Genomic DNA, 14,265 nt, shown 5'->3' with positions numbered 1-14,265 from the left:
AGGACTATTTGACTTATGGTAAATGACAGTAATAGCGGCGCCCATGAGTTTTTGTATTTTTTAAAAATAGTAAATTGGTTTACTGATTGAAAAGACTCTCTCTTGATTCAGGTAATCATAATGAAAAAAAAAACCAACTTTGCATGAAGCAGAAAGTTATATCTTCAATGATTCCAAGAAACAAACTAGATCTAGAAAATGATTCCAATGATAGTGAAAACAATGATAGTGAAAGAGATTGACTCGATGATCATCTATATCTAGAGAAAATCAGTACAGGTACAGTAAATGAAGACACTAGATTTACATCTGTACCAGCATAAGGTCCCTTGAAGGAATGAGGGGTCTGCATGCTGGGAAGACTGGCATAGTAAGAAAGAATTTAGGAGATATAAGATACTAACATATTTCTCTCAAAATAAAATAGTTCATTAAAAAGTTTTGATACCAGTACTTTGTTTTTGTGCATGCTTGTGTAAAGTGTAATTTTTTCTCAGGAGCCAAGGGGAATAGGAAATTAAGGGCAGGGAATTGAGGGTTCAAAGCTTATAAGTGTATCTTTATTTAAATATCTTTTGAAAAATCTAGGATAATCTGTGTTTGCAGCAAGACTATTCTATGAAGCATGGTAACAAGCTAGCATTATCCAGAGCTTTTTAAAGATCTGAGCCACACAAGCCTTCACTCGTATGGAGTTTGCTGATGATGATAATGGATAAGCCTGATAGATTGCTATGCCTCCAAATCTTTTAGCTGAATTGTTAGAAGATGTTATTTTTTATTGACTTATTTATTATTTATTTATAAAGACAAATCAATTTTATAAAGCTGAGCTGAATAAAAAATTTCACAAAATGTAAAACAATGAAACTCATTGCCTTGAACTGTACAGGTGCATTGATTTATCAACACCACCACTTCAATTTATTACAGTTTTGTTGCCACAGCATCTACCCATGAGCAACTAACCTCTGTTCTGAGCGTTCATGTACTTCATCTACAATAATATGAGTGACTCCTTCCAGGTTTGGGTCACCTTCAAGTCGACGCAACACAATACCTGTAGTACAGAACAGTAACCTAGTTAAGTGCGACTGTGGACAAAAAAAGTTTTAGGGAAGTTATCTTCAAGTCATAGAGAAAAAGGCTATGCTATCCAATGGAAGTAACTTTATTAACATAGGAACAACCTGTATAAGTTACCCTAAATATGAGTAGAATGAAATTTTATGAATGGCAAACCTTTCTTAACCTTAAAAACTCATCAAACTATAAGATTTTACTAACATAGCAGGCCTACCCCCCCCCCCCCCCCCCCAAAAAAAAAAAAAGGCAGCATATTCCTACTTAAATTAGTCTAACTTTATATTTAGCAGATATTTTGTTTGTTAAAGAACTTCAATTCGTAATAAACACAATAAAATTCTCTATTGGAGTAAGAATTTAAGAGGTTAAAATATTTACTTGAAAATATCAGAATAAACAACCTCACAATTACTTACAGTGCAATTTGTTTTATCAAACTAATAAAAGAAAAACATTTGATAATTAATGAGTGTAGATTTTATATTGTAGAGAAATGTGCAAAACCTATTTGTAAAAATTGTTTACCATGTCGCCTTCAAGTCGAATCTGATATCCCACAATTCTCCCGAGAACTTCATCCCGCTCTGCAGCCACTCTTTCTGCTATGGATGTAGCGGCGATTCTGCGTGGCTGAGTACAAATTATATTAGCGTTAAAACTATCACTGCTCAAGGCCTCATCCAAAATAAATTGAGGTACCTGGGTAGTTTTACCACAGCTGATCAAACAGAAGCAAAAAGCTTGTCAAATGTCATGAATTGAAATCAAGTTATAAATTATTAACAAAGAACTAAAAAAAAAATACCAGCAAAAACAAGTCATTGAAAAGGTATCAATCATATAATCAAATTTTAATATCTAATATATAAGGAGAATTGCAAGGAGTATGTATGTATTTCCTGAAAAAAATCAAAACAGTTTGATTAATCTTGATAAAATTTTACATGGTGGAGACCATAGTGTATGTTAAATGTCCCTTCCACAACCGGAGGTCCCTACAAATAGAAACAAATCAATTTTGGTATATGTCTTCTAAATAGGTCAACCCATTATTCACAATCTACTTTTATTTTCATTACAAAATAAAATAAAATGTGAAGTGAACATTTGCCAAGTTTAACAGATCTAAATCCAATCCAGTACATCAGTAATACGCCAACTAAGGTCCGCAAGCCATGGGTAATATTAGGCTAGTTAAACATATTGTTATAGGCTACACTCTAGACCATATGTTATGGCCCACCAACTATATATATATTTTAATGACTTTTATTTAATATTGTTTTGTTCTTGATGTAGGACAACATCCGTCATCAAATACTTATTGTTTCATACATTGAATAATAACTTGTTTTTTTTCTTTATGTTTTATGTTTAAGTGACTAGTGCTGTCCCTCCCCCCCCCCCCCCAACAGTTTGAATCTTAACAAAAGATCTCCAGTGCAGGGCACACTTCTCCCAAGTACCCCCAAGGCCCAAGACACACAACCAGTGACTAACAAATAAGTATAAATATTTACATTTCTCATAACACACAGCATGGTCCAGTGGTCAAGCTGGTAACTCTGGAGCAAGTGGCAACTAAACACACTTTACATTGCCTTAGACAACATTCTTAAGGGGAATCACTCTTGCATCACAATTACTTAAAAATAGTTAACTCCCCATTGTGTCACACTTACCCAGTCACACCACTGACTATAATTACTTTGTGCCTATTCACAGCTGCTGTAATGTGGTCCTTCATTTCCCAAGTTGGTAATCTTTGTCTTTCTTCAAGCATCTTCTGATAAGTTTCAGAATTCTGCATCTAAGATAAATTGTATTTAATTTTTATTTCATCTTTATCAGTACCAATTTAAATTTGTTATACATACCGGTACTAATGGAAAAAAAAAAGAAATATAATGTCTTCTAAAGCTCTGTAATGAAGTAAATTTACATTATATGTGTTCAGACTGAAGTATTATGTTCCATGAAATTCTTGATCATGATTTTGAAAAGTTAAGAAAAAAAAAAAGGTTCAAGTTTTATTATGTTTTATATTTTTCATGTTTAAGATTTTACTCCAGATGCTGTCTATAGAGCAGATGATGTAAAGGTCATCTGTTTCTGTGGCCCATGGTTAGCTTCCAACTGCCTTAAATTTACTTTTCCCTAACTTATGTCAGGTACCCATTAGTCTTGGGTGGAATGAAAGGCGCTAAAAATCCCAAAATTAAGCCCTCTGGTTCGGAAGCCAAGTGCTTTCCCACTCAGCCACCATGCCTCTAATCATATTATAGTTGAAACTAGCTTACAACTTTGTTTTGAAATTCCTGATGCAATATCTTATTTGTCTCCATCATTTCATCCTCACTGTATCTTTGTTTCTGATCAGAGCATTTGTTATCATCTTCAGTGGTATCACTAAAAAATAAAAGTTCATTAAAAAAAAAGAAATTAAAAGCATGTAAACCAAGGTTCATTTCAGCTCTCTTTCCCAAAAACTATAATGGTTACGAATGGAAATATTTTAAAAAATTTTACATATTTTAACATTGGATCCTTTCATAGTGTCACGGCTCTTAACAGATGAGTTCTAAAAGAGAAGATTGGAGAGCTCTTACACATTTGAGACCAGAAGAAAAGCCAAGATGGCATAGATAGGGCAAGCTATTGGGTCTGCATGGTCACATATAATACTGCACTTATTGTTAATCTTTGGACTCTAGGAAAATGCCTTATACATATATATATATATAAAATAATAATAACAAGGCTATTACAATTACATACTTAAAATGTAAGTCCCCCCTTTAAGAATGTGATCTAGAGGGCAGATGATGATAACGTCATCCGTTTCTATATCCAACTGTTAATGAGCTGGGTGTCATGTGACCAGCACAATGACCAACCACCTTTACTTTCCCCAGCTTTCACCAACTAAAGTCAGGTACCCATTAGGAGTTGGGTAGACATAGGAGTGCCCTAAAAATCCTGAAATTCAAAATTCTAATCTACACCGGGATTTGAACCCTGAGCTCAGGTTCAGAAGCCAAGCGATTAACCACTAAGCCATCGCGCCCACAATTACATAATTTAAAGTGCCTTATTAAAAAAATAAATAAATAAAAAGAAATATATATAAATATATATGTATCTGTATATATGTCAGAATGTGTCTGATTTTTTAAATAATAACCCTATATTTATTGACTTACATTGTTTCTGCCTGTTCAGATGTCTGTACAAATTGAAGTGTTTCATTTACCAGTTGGACTGCCTCTGGTTTGATGTTTAATTCCGGGTAATGATCCACTAACAGGATATATTCATCACTAACTAGATCTGCCTGTAACTCCTGTATGTTAGCAGAATCCATATCTTATATGATTAAGCACAGACTTGTATTTTATGTTAGCCTTGCATTTCAACATGTACTTAAAGACTTGCGATTTCAAGTATCCATTGATCCAGCTCTTCCAGCTATTTAAAAAAATTCATAAAACATACAATAATTTAACATTTAAACTATAAACAAATTGTGTTTAGTAATTAAAGATTGAGGATTTTTTCCACCCTTTTGACATTGATTTGATTTTTAAACTCTGGACCCAACACCTGCAGTAAATGAGAATTAGAAGAAAAAAAAACTTAAATGAATGAAATGGGATATAGCAATTATGTCCAGGGTAACATATATTTTTTCTGCTATAGCAAAAAAAGTTTGATGCAATATGTAATTAGATCTAAATTATAGTGATCCCTAATTCATAATGAAATTAATTACACTCATTCCTTCTGCTATTGAACTGCAACTCGAAGCAAGGCACAGCGAAACAACTAGAATCTAGATCTTAATTCTGGACACTTCTCTTAACCATATCCAACTGACAACGTTACCTGTACGAGTAAAGGACATCTTATAGGATTAAACTAATGCTGTGTTGCTGTTTTACTCTTTTTTTTTTATTTAGACCTATTATGTTTTAGAAACCCTTCAGAAAGAATTAGTTCTAGATCTAGATTCTAGAGTCTAGGTAGCTAGACCTCTCTATGTCCTCTAACCAAAACCTCAGGTAAGATGTCAGGGGACATAATTACGGTAAGCGGGAGGAAGGATTTGAACTCAGGACGACCGATCGACCGTGATGATATTCCAAAGCGCATACCACACGACCAGGCTACTAGATCTAGACATCTAGTATGATCTAGATGCCTGTCTAGTTCTAGATCTATTTGAAATAGACTCCATAGAATCTAGATCTAGATAGATAAGTTTACAAGCACATATGATTTATCACAACCTTTCTATTTCTAGATCTAGATTAGTCTAGATCTATAGTAGTTTTAGTACTATACTATAGAAAGTGTAGTTCATATTTAAATAGATCTAGACTAGATCTACAGATTCTGTTATCTAGATTCTATAGATCTACATTTTATAAGGTATTTATAGATCTAGTAAGTAGTATAGTATAGATCTAATCCTAGATAACACTTTAAGTTAACAGGCCCATAAAAATTAAAAAGCCCAACAAAAGGCGACATGTTTTATCGTTTAGATTAATAAATAGATTCTAGGCAATCTTATCTTTATAATCTTATATGAATGATACAGATTTACTTCAAAAAAAAGAAGATAATTAGGCCCTATGTATGTCCTACACGTCGTCATGCATTTATGATTTAGATCTAGAATCTAGAGTCTACTAATCATAGTATCATCTCTTCTACTCTAGTCATGCATTAATTAACCAACAATGCAATGACATTCATTGATTCAATTAATGACCTAAACTCCGCCAAGTCACTGGTTTTCCTGGCTAGACTATTCTAGATTACCTAGACCTAGATCTAGATTAAGCAAGATCTATTAACCAGCAAAAAAGAGCATAGATTTAGATCACAAAACCAAGAATTGATATTCACAGTGATGTGTAGGCCTACTTAGATATCTAGCTAGATACCTCTGTTACAAAAAAAAAAAAAACCAAGAAACTTTAAAATTTACTTTAGTATTTATTTAGAATCTAAAACTGATTGGCGGAAGACGAGCATGCGCGGGAAATCCCCCTTTTCGTAGAAAATGCAAGTTTCACTTCTGGTCAACGATGCCAGATTTTTACGTATCTATGCAAAAGAATACCATCATTTGTTTAATTAAATTTTTTTTTATTATTTTCTAGCACCCTCACATTTGCGTTTGTCTGCCACATATATATATATAACCTAACCCTAACCCTATATATATATTTAAAAGAGCTATGACAGATACCTAATAATTATAATTATTAGTTCCCTTGAGTCCCATAGATGGAGCGCTGGACTTCAACGGTAAATACGTTTGTTTTAATTAATTCAATAATAAATGAAGTGGTCTTTCAGAAATTTTAATAAAAAATTGTCACACAGCACAAGTTAATTCTGTCATATCGATAGAATAATGAGAGGTTGTCAAAAGTAAATTATTGAATTGGTAATAGTTTAGATGCCCAGATACCTTTACTATTTATCTCCGAGGAAATCAAATTACATATTTGTAATCTGCATTTTTTTCTGCATATTCTTGCAATATAAGAGAAACCTGATTTAGCGTTTCTAGTCACGTAAACTAATACCATTCAATTTTTTTCTTTACTATGACAAATCGGGGTTAATGGTAGGAATAAAAAAAAATACAATCAAATTTTAATGTAAAATAATTTAAAAGGCTTTCTATATTGATATTGTAGGCCTACATATCCATATAACATATAAAAAACTTCTGCATGCACGAACCTGATTACAAAAAATATATATAAATACATTTAATTTGACATATAGGCCTATGTTTCGGATTGTCTTTCTGAAATAAAGATTAGATCTGTATATGGCCTAGCTCAAACTTCCAGCAGGAAGTATTTGTGTAGTACGAATATTCTAATAGGGACGTCAGCGGGCTGGGTTTGAACTCGGGACCATGGTGATGTCATTACGTAAAGTAACCAGACACTCAGGGCCGGCCTTCGGCTAATTGTACTGATTGCTCTAAATTGGGGTCCGTGCATGGCAGCCACCCGCAATTTACACTTAGCATATCCCTATCCCAGTCTACAGTAACTAACGCCATACATGTCTTTACGGCGTCCAGATTTTCGGGATAGAAAGCGGGAAAAGGGGGGGGGGGAGGAGAAAGAAGAACTCTCTGAACTCTAACCCTTGAACTCATGTTGCTGTTTTATTGTCATTAGAAGACTGCATTGAAAAAAGGTAAAAAAAAATATTATATGCCTATACTATATTGGCTACACCTTAGGTCTTGTTTTGCCGACGATAGTTGCATCATTTTATGACGCTGATACTCTAAAAGAAAAAAAAAACATTTTAAACTTAAAAGAAAAAAAACAAAGCTTATATTAAGTGTGATTGTATCAATTAGTTTGGATCAATCATGTAATTATATGTACTGTTGACCAAGGCATAATAAATTTGTGCAATTAGAAATATTTTTTACCAACCAATTGTTTTTGTTTAACTTTTAGCTTTCTCAGTGTGCTATGATTATATCATAGACCAGTTATGAAAGGGGGAGATAAGAAAAGGGTATCTTGGTGAATGTTTACATGATCGTATTTTAAATGCATACAAAAATGTTCACTCAGAATTCAAGATTTCTCAGGGGGACTAATTCAACTTATACCACAACATCTGTCAAATACGAATAATTTATTACCAATAGTTTATTAACTAATTGGTTCATTTTTTTAAATTTATCATTGTATTGCCGAGAAGCGTGGTCGAGAGGCTAAGTGCGCTTGAACTTCGCGGTTCGACACCCGACTCGAGCAAAGTTGTATTTAGTGAGCGACTAAAGGCAGCACAGAAAACTTTCTCCCATATACCCCCTTCCAACTGGTCCACAAATGAGATTGGACCATAGAGCACAGAATTCTTCTGAAAATGGAGAAATTTAAAAACTTTTGGGAAATCCAATCCCAAATTTTGTCCGAAGAAGCGAACTTTGCAGTTCATCTCGTTCAATAACCCTCAGTATTGGACCAAGTTTGACTCAAATAATTACATATTCTAAGTGCAACTTTGCCGCTTCTCTCTCGATGAGGTGCTCCGCACTGTTTTAGTATATCTTAACGATGGACGCTTCATCGTTTCTTCTCACCAACTCGGCGTCTTTTCAAAGTAGAAAGTGCGTATTTTGTTGGTGAGAAAACTTTTCGTCCTTTATTCAATCAGTGCATTTCTGAACCATTTTTTTTTTTCAATTTCAATTGACTTATCATTACTAGTAAGATATTGTTTCAATATCTTACTAGTAATGATAAGTCAACTGCTTTCTCTAATTTGTTCATTACATAAAGAATATGGACGACAATTCTAGTGACAGTAGCTTTTGGGGAAAGAAGCTTTTCCAAACTTATATTTATCAAAACCTACATTAGGTCAGTCATTCACCAAGAACGATGGAACAATTAAGCACTTGTATCTTTTGAATCTCCTATAAGCAGAGATATCAATTTTCTAACAGACTTTGCTAAGATGAAAGCAAGAAAGGCCCAGTTTTAAATTATTCTATCTCATTATATAATATATATATATATATAGTTCGCCCATTGTAGTTCGATGATGACCACTTTTGTCATCCAGGGGGCTGAGGGCTTTGCACTTGGGTTTTGTGCCTCATCATTTGGCTAGTGAGATCTATGTGAGCCTGGAATGTTCGGCCGCACACTGGGCAGGTTATTCCAGCTGGAGCTAGTGTCGTTTGCCTTGCTTTTTTTCTCTGACGCTTTTCTTCTGCCAGCGTGGTTCTCTTTTCCTCAGCAAACTGTTCGCCAGTTTCCACAGAGCGACGCCATGATGCTCTGTCATGTGTTTCTGTCTTCGAGGTGGCTGGGTCAATGCTGAAGCCTTTCAGAGAAGCTTTGAGGGTGTCCCTAAAGCGTTTTCTTTCTTCACCTTGTGAGCGCTTTCCTTCCCTTAGATGGTATCTGATTTTTGTAAAAAAAAATCGTTTTAATATTTTGTTATTAAAGTCCTGATGTAGGCTGCAATAAATAAATACAATTTTGACTTCTTTCCTATGCATATTGTAGCCTATAATAAATGTTGATATAATGATGGAATTAGTAGAAATAGTTGGTATTGTAAAAACAAAAAAAAAAAAAAAAAAAAGGAGCCTCGCAAGTATCCACTAAATAGGGTCTCGCAATTCGCATGGCCGGCCCTGCAGACACTCACTATTACATCAAACACTATTTTTCAAAATAATTGTAGGCTACGTATTGGTAATATTCTTTATACTTTAAAATGTTCATTATTAGAGTAACATTTTAAACTTAGTCATCTTTATAGCTTTTTCTTTTTTTCTTTAAACGAGCAAAAAAAAAAAAATATCCGTGAAAGGGAAGTAATCAGGTCATTACTAGTTATTGATTTCTTGGGGATGTCTTTCTCACACTTGCGCGTGCTGCCTGGTAGTGAGAGCCACCACCCTCTTGCCACTCTTTTTCCCCAGCCTCCTCCAGCACCACCCCCACCCCCGGAAACACACCCACAATCCATACCCATCTTCACCCCACCCCGTGTCCTCTACTGGTAGTTCCGTTCGATGCTGCGAGCAACAGACCCGCCATTCCGTCCAAGAAAACCAGTACGGCCAAAATTCAACAGGCTGTTTGTGCGGAAGGACACCGGCAGCTGGTAGTATCGTAAGGTAGGACTTCTAATTGTCGCCATCTCTAGTAGACACTGCTCCTTATTGAACGCATTCTAGATCTGCTTTTCTTCTAGCGTTCATTCCCACCATGTAATGTAGATGTATGCTAATTTATTGTAATGTGTGAACTATATAACAGCGTATAGGTCTTCCCATGCGGGACTTGCCGTGTATCGATTGTGCTTTCCATTCACAAATTGGAATTCGTCGTCTGACACAATAGAGACCCGGATGTAGACTAGATCAGTTTATCTACAATAATGGTTGTAAACGGTTTTGTCTGATTCTAATTGTCTAGCAAGTCACTTAGGAAATGCCATAAACGCTGAAGGAGCGAGATGGTGGACTGATCCTATTTATCGATTCGAATCATGAATACTGTCTGTTTACGTTCCCTAGTGCGCATGAACCAGTAGGCCTAAACTACGACAATTAGACTTACTTAAAAAAAAATCAAAACTTTAATTAATTTAATTCATTTTAAGTTATTTTACTATAATTTATTTTAATTCATTTTATTTTGCTAAACTCTGTCCTGTTTTGCTTTATTTGACTTGACTTAATTTGACTTTACAAAAATACACACAGACTCTACACTCAGAAACACACATAAATGAACTATAATTAATGTTGTTGTTTTTTTTTTATTAACATGTGACTGAGTGGTTGACTAAGATTTTGGACCATTTTGTGCAATGTGGTATGTGTTGTAGCATACCTCATGCAGCTTTTTTGTTACCTTATATTTTAAGTAAAGATGTAATATATCCGCGGTGTTTGGATCATTAATTATCTGTTGCAATAAGGGGAAATTAACATAGCGATGGGGGACATTAAAAAAAAAAAAACATTTACAAGAAAATCATAGACTATATATATATATAGGACTGCTAACTGTGCGCAGCACGCCTATATTATTCAATTCAATAAGTCCCGTACACCGAGGCGTCCTTGGTTGCAGTGTAGTGTTAGAAGAATGACTTCCGGTGAATTAGTTTACTGTATAAAGAAACCATCACTAAAGATAGACACTATGTGCAAAATATTTCTTATTTTGGTAACATTGCGATAGACATAGCCAGATTTTTATAACAACAAAATCTAATTTACCAACTTAAAAAAAGAGCATTTATATAGATAGTGTTCTAACTAGTTTATATATATATATATATATATATATATATATATATATATATATATATATATATATATATATATATATATATATATATATATATTATATAATTAAAACCCCATTAAGCCATTTTTTTCCAAAAACAAATTATACTAGTGTGTATGGTCGTATATGTAGATATAGTTCATAGCCATAGGTCACTAAGTCTGGGTCAAAGATTACATGTTTACTACGTGTACAATTAATTTTTATTGAAGTAGGAACAATGATTATAGAATTCTATTATATATATAATGCATACTGCATGCTATCTTAAAAAAAAACTACAAATAAATTTTAAAAAATAGGTATAGAATCTAGATGTAAATAAAAGTTGGTAAAGATGTCAGTGTGTAGGCTTAGGGACTCACTATTGTTATTTTTTTTTAGACTGACTCACTCACAAACTTAACTTCTATCACCCATTATAGGCCTATAGGCTACCTAAGTAATAAATGACACTCTCAAAACTGTATTGACTCTTTCATTAATCGCTTATTAACTCATATTAATAGTATACAGTGTAAAAAGAAATTGTCAAATGTGATGAAAAGAGAAATATATTATCCAAGCTGGCATTATCATTCAAACATCGTGAATGTCATAAAATAGGTTTATACCGGAAGTACTACATCTCACATTTTGGTGTTGAACGAAACTTATGCTTAGTTACCGTTAGTGTTGGCACTTGGCAGTCCTGTATATATATATATATATATATATATAGTTCTTATATATATAGTCTATGAAGAAAATTAATCTCTTCCACCTTTTTACAAAACTTTCACGGCAACATCAAGAATTATTTCGTTTCTTGTCAATAATTTTTACTCTATTAATATAGAAAACATTGATATTTCTTTGTTGATGTATCTAAATAATTGAGAGAGAGAGAGAAAGAGGAAGCGTCTTCTTTCCCCCTGATTAATAGATATCTTTATTTATCTTCAAGTCTGTGTCACAGTGAACTAAGGGGGATAATTCCCTTGATTCAATCCCAGATATTTGTTCCACCCAGAATTCCAACTAGTCACAAAATTAAACCTACAGATAACTCTTTCAATTTGATCTCACAGTAAAGCCCAGTTCTACGGGCGCCATGAAATCTGGAGCCATCTTTTTTTTTTTTTTGGGGGGGGGGGTAAAGTCTGCTATAAATCTTTCACGACTCCCAGGTTAATTTTGTAGGCGTGCCAATAGCTCATGCAGAACCTTTAGTAAACCCAGGTACACGTAGAATACATGAAGTACGTAGACACAGACAAATCTAAAGAGTAATACCATGAGTAGGCTAAAATCACTAAATTTAGAGACACTTCACAGCAGAATTTTAAGACAAGAAAGTAAAATAGCAATAATACATAAAACACTTGAACCTTATAGAAAAACAAAACCTAATAAGGCTTGTCTTCGAGTCCAAAGATTAACAGTTTACAAAACTTAATAAAATGCTCATAATAGCACATTTCTTATTCCATATGCTGGGACAAAATTTTAAACGTCTAAGAAATAAAACTCTTTAGCTCACAAATGAGTTTCCGTGAGAAGGATAATCCCCATAGGACATTTCTTTAAAATCAGTCTTCAAACTGCTCCTTCTTTCTTTCTGGAAGAAACCCGAAACAAAACACTATGTTAAAAATGTACAAATCAATATTATAATAATTTTTTGTATTTATTTAAATATATTTTTTACAATTTTATTTATATATTTTTGAGATGCTTTATACTATATCTTTTAAATTACGTTTTTCCAAACAAAAAGAGCATTTTGTGTAACTCCATTATAGTCGGCATATTTTATTATAATAGGTATATTCCATCCACCCCCCTCCCCGCAATACAAACATCGAGACAAAAAAGAAAATCCACTGACGTACACGGCGGAAAGAGAACCTAAATTGACCACCTTTGTGTCTGCAATGGTATGCCAAAATGTGTGTAGTTCTGAACTCCTCATTCATTTTCGGACTCGAAGAGAAAGCCTTATTATATCCCCCCCCCCTTTTTTTTTTTCAGACCTTGCGAACTACAGAGCAGAAGATATAAAGCTCATCTGCTACTATAGCCGATATTTAACGAGGATATGTGGCCAGCTCAACAACCAACCTCCTATACTTTCCTCAACTTAACTCAGGTACCCATTAGAGTTGGGTGGTCTTTGGAGCTCCGTAAAAATCCTGAAGTTCAAAATCTCAGTTTTCACCGAGATTCGAACCCGTGACCTCTTGGTTCGCAAGCCAAGCGCTTTACCACCCTAAATAATATTTTCCATGGAGTCTGAATTCTTCAAACTTTCTTTCCTGAGTCAGAGAAGCGTGCCAAGTTCATGTCCAAGAACAGAATGAACTTTTTTTCTTTTTTTTTTAACCAGGACATGATTAATTATTCATACCACCCACCGAATGTAGGCCAGATTTTTAGTTTATATATTCTCTGTGCTCTCGCTTATTGAGAAATGAAAAATATCTGTTGATAAACAAAATTTGGTTTGTTCGAATTCCCGAAACAAATGACCAAATTGTTGATTCGAACTTTTTTTTTTCGCGTAGAGTTCTGTGCCTACTTAATGTTCAAATAATATGATCAACTAAACATTTATATTTTCGTTGTCATTGAAACATAAAGAGGAAAAAAAAAACACCAACATGAAAATCGAACCCACGACATGGGCGATATTGCGTAACGCTCTGTCAGCTCAGCTACCCAACCATACTTCTTTGTTCAAAATTTCAGCTTAAAATCGAATCAGATCTGATCTAATTGTGTGAACTGTCGGCTTTAAATAAATTATTCCCCCCCCTTTTTTTTTTCTTTTTGTTTTTTATTCAACACACACTCACATTTCACATTCACACCTGCTGCGCACTTGTGCTTCCAATCTCTGACCCACTTTTTACAAAACTTACATCAATTCACTCTGTCTGTCCGTCTGTCTGTCTGGTAAAAAGCTTGTGCATGTTTTTTCTCTCATTTCCCATTCTTGGATCAAGTTGAAATTTTGCACATTTATTCATTGTACATGACAAGACATGAATCAATCAACAAAAATTAACCAGTTAGTGTTGGATAGCTAGTTTAGTTGTAATTCCCCTAACATTTCCCAATAACATATCTTGTGCAAAAAGTGGGTATGGCTACTCCATTACAATATCCTGTAAAGAAAGGTGTCTTGACAAAGATTCTACAAGCTTTATATTTTTTAATAGTGCCATCTAACAGTCTGACACTTTTCATATATCCTAAATAGCACCAAGGATCTACAAATTTAGATCTGATGGCAACTGTTGTACATGCTGTGTCTCTG

General features: G+C 34.0%; 2 protein-coding genes across 14 annotated transcripts in view; one reads left to right on the top strand and one right to left on the bottom strand.

Annotated features, from left to right (window-relative positions):
• The window catches only part of LOC106061124 (putative ATP-dependent RNA helicase DHX57), a 37,893-nt gene extending 33,181 nt beyond the window's left edge, over window positions 1-4,712 (bottom strand). For 2 of the 3 annotated variants that reach the window (XR_008776787.1, XR_008776788.1), the window contains exons 1-5: window positions 4,290-4,712; window positions 3,387-3,495; window positions 2,769-2,896; window positions 1,612-1,804; window positions 970-1,094 (exon numbers count right to left, since the gene is read on the bottom strand). Coding sequence is in view for 1 of the 3 variants with exons in the window: in XM_056022313.1 (XP_055878288.1) it covers window positions 970-1,094; window positions 1,612-1,804; window positions 2,769-2,896; window positions 3,387-3,495; window positions 4,290-4,450 (716 nt within the window). In the remaining 2 variants the exon portion in view is untranslated. The remainder of the gene's footprint in view (window positions 1-969; window positions 1,095-1,611; window positions 1,805-2,768; window positions 2,897-3,386; window positions 3,496-4,289) is intronic. The other variant, XM_056022313.1, reaches the window with a different exon arrangement.
• A 4,913-nt stretch (window positions 4,713-9,625) lies between these two features.
• Window positions 9,626-14,265, top strand: part of LOC106075983 (neurexin-2-like) — a 164,486-nt gene continuing 159,846 nt past the window's right edge. For 10 of the 11 annotated variants that reach the window (XM_056022302.1, XM_056022311.1, XM_056022304.1 and 7 more), the window contains exon 1: window positions 9,626-9,781. The gene's annotated coding sequence lies outside the window, so the exon portion shown is untranslated. The remainder of the gene's footprint in view (window positions 9,782-14,265) is intronic. The other variant, XM_056022299.1, reaches the window with a different exon arrangement.

This window comes from Biomphalaria glabrata, chromosome 3 (genome assembly GCF_947242115.1).
Source record: "Biomphalaria glabrata chromosome 3, xgBioGlab47.1, whole genome shotgun sequence".
Taxonomy (NCBI): Eukaryota; Metazoa; Mollusca; class Gastropoda; family Planorbidae; genus Biomphalaria; species Biomphalaria glabrata.
Note: the sequence above shows the minus strand (reverse complement) of the source record. Positions and strands in the feature narration are given on the sequence as shown.